Genomic DNA, 4,608 nt, shown 5'->3' with positions numbered 1-4,608 from the left:
GTGAGCCACTGTGCCCAGCTAGTTTTTCTTTTATTCTCTCTCTACTTCCTTCATTTCTCAAAGGCATCTCAAACTCAGTGGGCCCAAAACCAAAGTCAAACTCCATCAGAATATCCTGCTACTTACAACTTTAAAATATATCTTAAATCAGAAGTTCTTACTACATGCAACCCTTTGGTTCAAGCAACCATCATCCCTCACTTGAACTTAGAATTGGTTTTCCTGCTTCTGTATTTTTTAAAATTATAGAATATTTCAAATAAACCATGTGTGGTTTTATTCTTTTTACTACATAAAAAGAATGAAGATGTGCCAGGTGTGGTGGCTCACGCCCGTAATCCCAGCACCTTGGGAAGCTGAGGTGGGCGAATCACTTGAGGTCAGGAGTTTGAGACCAGCCTTACCAACATGGTGAAATCCCGTCTCTACTAAAAATACAAAATACAAAAATTTATCCGGGCATGGTGGCGTGCACTTAGTCCTAGCTATGTGGGAGCCTGAGGCAGGAGAATCGCTTGAATTTGGGAAGGCGGAGGTTGTAGTGAGCTGAGATTGCACCACTGCACTCCAGCCTGGGCAACAAGAGGGAAACTGTCTAAAAAAAAAAAACTATATATATATACACACACACACACACACACATATATATATATGAAGCGCTTATATACTTAAACATGGAATTGCTTTAAGTGTTTGGCATTCGCTGTTTCCGTGCATGCCAGCAGCTTCTTACTGCAAACACCTGGGACTTACTATAGAGCAGCTGGAGTACGTTCCACCCACCCACAGGACAGGGAGCTGACAACCAAGGAAGAGAGGGGAATCAACACTCCAGTTTTCTCCCCCTCCATTTCCCCGTATCTCAGCAGTATGGAGCTTGTTACCAGTGAGAACCTGCTCGCTGACTTTAAACTGGTGTTCTTACCTTCTCAGTTCAGTTTTTTCCATACCTCAACCGATGGTTTCTGGTATGACCTAGCAAATAAACTGTTTTCACTGAAATTTCAGTCTTGGAATTTACTTTGGGTTCCCCAATCTAAGACAGAAACATACTCATTTTCCCATCACTGGACTTCCAGGTTGTTTTCAATTTTTCACTGTTACAAACAAGGCTGCAACATTTATTTACAAACCTCTGGATATACACATAGGAAGCTTTTGGTATTTCCACTAGTGAAACTGCTTAGCTGAAGAGTATGTGGATCTTCATCTTTAATAAATATTACCAACATTTGAAAAGCCCGACAATGTCAAGGACTGGCAAGAGTGTCACATGTGATGGGTGTGGAAAGGCAGCTCACTGTAGCAGGTGCTGGGGACTCAGTCGGGGTCTTGGAGAAGCACTTATTTATAGCAAGAATGTTTCATAAATGGTATCTGATAGAGTCAAGAGTAGTGGGGAATAAAAACAAGTGGCTTAGAAATAATTATAGATCTAAAGTCAACAAAATGCTTTTTTTCTAATGTAAAAATACATACTTTTTTTAGAGGGAGGGGGAACAACTTAAACCAGAAAACACCTTCATATTAATCATTCTTCTCATATACTTCAAATTTGTACTTAATGCCTTTCTCCTCTTGGACATCAGAGAGAACATCTGGGTATTCTGGTAGAAGTTTATATTTCTCCAAATCAATTTCTGGAAGAAAGGTGTCACTTTCAAAGTCTTGCATGATCCTTGTCACAAATAGTTTAAGATGGCCTGGGTGATTCATGGCTTCCTTATAAACAGAACTGCCACCAACTATCCAAATCATGTCTACTTTATTTGCTAATTCTGGTTGTTCAGTAAGTTTTAAGGCCTCATCCAGACTTCTGGCAAGAAAATGAGCTCCTTGTGGAGGTTCCTTGAGTTCTCTGCTGAGAACTAAATTAATTCTACCCTTTAAAGGTCGATTCTTCTCAGGAATGGAGAACCAAGTCTTCTTACCCATAATCACCAGATTCTGTTTACCTTCTACTGAAGAGGTTGTGGTCATTCTCTGGAAATATCTGAATTCATTCCTGAGCGGTGGCCAGGGCAGGTCCCCATTCTTGCCGATGCCCATGTTCTGGGACACAGCGACGATGCAGTTTAGCAAATGAACCATGACAGCAGCTGGAGCACCTCTGAGCCCGCTCGTTAAAACAGAACGCGCGGTCAAGATTGGCGCGAAATTGTCCATTTTTAGTTATTTTTTGTATATGTTTGATATGGTTGACTGTGTCCCCACCCAAATCTCATCTTGAATTATAGTTCCTGTAATCACCACGTGTCACCGAAGGGACCAGGTGGAGATAACTGAATCATGGGGGCAGGTTTTTCACATGCCGTTCTCATGGTAAGTCTCACGAGATCTGATGGTTTTATAAAGGGCAATTCCCACGCACATGCTCTCTTGCCTGTCGCCATGACTTTGCTCCTCATTCATCTTTAGCCATGATTGTGAGGCCTCCCCAGTTATGTGGAAATGTGAATCAATTAAACTTCTTTCCTTTATAAATTACCCAGTCTTGGGTATGTCTTTATTAGCAGTGTGAGAACAGACTAATACAATGTTGTGAAGTAAGAGCCAAAGTTTTTTTGTTTTTTTTTTTTCTCTATATGGATATCAGTTTTCCTAGGACAATTTGTGGCAGAGATGATCCTTTCCCTGTTTAGTTATCTTGGCCCTTTTGTCAAAAACCAATTGACTATATATATGCAGGTTTGTTCCTTGGCTCTCCATCCTGTCCCACTGATTTATATGTCTCACGGTATCCATGCCCTCTTTCCCCTACAAAGCATTCTCTCTTCTTTAGTGCCCTGTCCCACAGGTTTAAACCTTATCAGCAGCCCTAATCTCTAATCTCTGCCTCCTCAGGTCAGAGGAGTTCTCTCATGCCCTGTTTGGTCTCTACCTAGTGCTGTCATAGCCTAGGAATTGCTCCCAGATAGATAGCCAGGGCAAATGGGGCTCACCCCACGCATTTTCTTTTCCTCAAGGATCACAATCCTGGACTGTCTTGTTCTTTAATGCCTGAAACAGTTGCTTCATATGTTTCATCTAGTTTTATGTTTGTTCATGGCAGGAAGGCTAGTCCAGTGCCAGTTATTGCGTCTTGTCCAGAATTAGAAGCTACAGCTTTGGCTCCTAACCATAAGTTGTAGTGCCTCCTAAAGCTGAATGAAACCTTGCAGGAACTCTGAGCAGCAGCAGCAGCAGCAGCAGCAGCAGTAAGAGCAGCAGCTACAGCTTGTGAGTTCCCGGGCAGAGGCTGAAGCTTGTCACTTTTGTTAGTATGCTCAAGGCTGCAAAAATTGAAGTGGGATAGGGTATGCATTAAAAATTCTCAAGAAGGATTTAATCATTACTTAGAATTCCATGAGGACTGGGAGAGGTTTCTTTTGGTCAGCTTATCTGCTTCTTTATATGAATACAAATGCGTAGGTGTTTACTAAGTATCCGATTTCTTTCCCAAATTCAAGGCTACCAAAAGTTCTAGGTAACCATAAAAAGCGATACAAATCACAGCCCTTGTGATTTTGAGGTAGGGCCCAAATACATGACTCAGGTCTAAACATCCTAGCAAGGACATACATGGAACCAACAATAGTATCTTCTTGGGCTTCAGGTTAACTGACAGAACTCGTTGAACCAGATAATAGGCTGGCTACTCCCGGAAGGCAAGGTTGAGATGAACTGAGGCCTCACGGCTACAAGCTGGTACAGTCATTTCCGGTGAGTATGTATGTAGGTTTAGATAAGACAATGTTGACTATAAAGATGAGCTGAAGCTGCACATTAAACCAGGGGGTAAGTTAAGCCTACAAACCCAAAACAGATTGAACCTAAAAACGGTGAGCGGTTTTTGCAGATCTTGGTGGACAACGGTAAGGTAAGTGGTCACTTTCAGATAATGCCAGCAGCCTAAATCTTTTTTTTTTTTTTTTTTGAGATAGAGTCTCGCCCTGTTGCCCAGGCTGGAGTGCAGTGGCGCGATCTCGGCTCACTGCAAGCTCCACCTCCCGGGTTCACGCCATTCTCCTGCCTCAGCCTCCCAAGTAGCTGGGACTACAGGTGCCTGCCACCACGCCCGGCTAATTTTTTGTATTTTTTTTTTAGTAGCGACAGGGTTTCATCATGTTAGCCAGGATGGTCTTGATCTCCTGACCTTGTGATCCGCCTGCCTCGGCCTCCCAAAGTGCTGGGATTACAGGCGCAAGCCACCATGCCTGGCCCTTTTTTTTTTTTTAATTTATTTTTATTTTAAGCTTCAGAATAAGTTTCCAAAAACAAAGGTACAGGGCAATAAACAAAAGGATTTTTCAACAGACTAGAATAAAACCTCTACCAAGTATGTTAGTTCTTGGGCAGCAAGACCTTCAGGACAGCAACAGATTGGTCCATCAAGAGGGCATGGTGGTTCATGCCTATAATCCCAATACTTTGTGGGGAGCAAGGCAGGAGGATCACTTGAGGCCAGGAGTCCAAGACTAGCCCAGGCAATATAGCAAGACTCCATCTCTACAAAAAAATTTTAAAACTTAGCCAGGCATGGTGGTGCATGCCTGTTGTCTCAGCTGCTTGAGAGGCTGAATCAAGAGGATCGCTCAAGTCCAGGAGTTCAAGGCTGCAGTAAGCTAT

At 42.7% G+C, this 4,608-nt stretch overlaps 1 protein-coding gene across 2 annotated transcripts; it reads right to left on the bottom strand.

Annotated features, from left to right (window-relative positions):
- Positions 1-1,188: 1,188 nt before the first annotated feature.
- LOC105554484 (dihydrofolate reductase) lies at positions 1,189-2,156 on the bottom strand. 2 transcript variants are annotated; one of them, XM_012000985.1, is made up of 2 exons: positions 1,724-2,156; positions 1,189-1,607 (listed from the first exon to the last, which is right to left on the bottom strand). In XM_012000985.1, exons 1-2 carry the CDS (start codon positions 2,089-2,091, stop codon positions 1,586-1,588), a joined length of 390 nt encoding a protein of 129 aa, XP_011856375.1. In that variant the 5' UTR covers positions 2,092-2,156; the 3' UTR covers positions 1,189-1,585. The 2 variants fall into 2 exon arrangements, with proteins under 2 accessions (XP_011856375.1, XP_011856374.1); XM_012000984.1 differs by having other exon boundaries at positions 1,197-1,377; positions 1,480-2,156.
- Positions 2,157-4,608: the final 2,452 nt, after the last annotated feature.

The sequence above is a fragment of the Mandrillus leucophaeus genome, unplaced genomic scaffold, assembly GCF_000951045.1.
Source record: "Mandrillus leucophaeus isolate KB7577 unplaced genomic scaffold, Mleu.le_1.0 Scaffold645, whole genome shotgun sequence".
In the NCBI taxonomy this organism is placed as follows: Eukaryota; Metazoa; Chordata; class Mammalia; order Primates; family Cercopithecidae; genus Mandrillus; species Mandrillus leucophaeus.
Note: the sequence above shows the minus strand (reverse complement) of the source record. Positions and strands in the feature narration are given on the sequence as shown.

What these genes read in the sequence shown, in the direction of transcription:
- LOC105554484 (XM_012000984.1), bottom strand. Translation starts at nt 2,091, where the DNA reads ATGGTTCATTTGCTAAACTGCATCGTCGCTGTGTCCCAGAACATGGGC.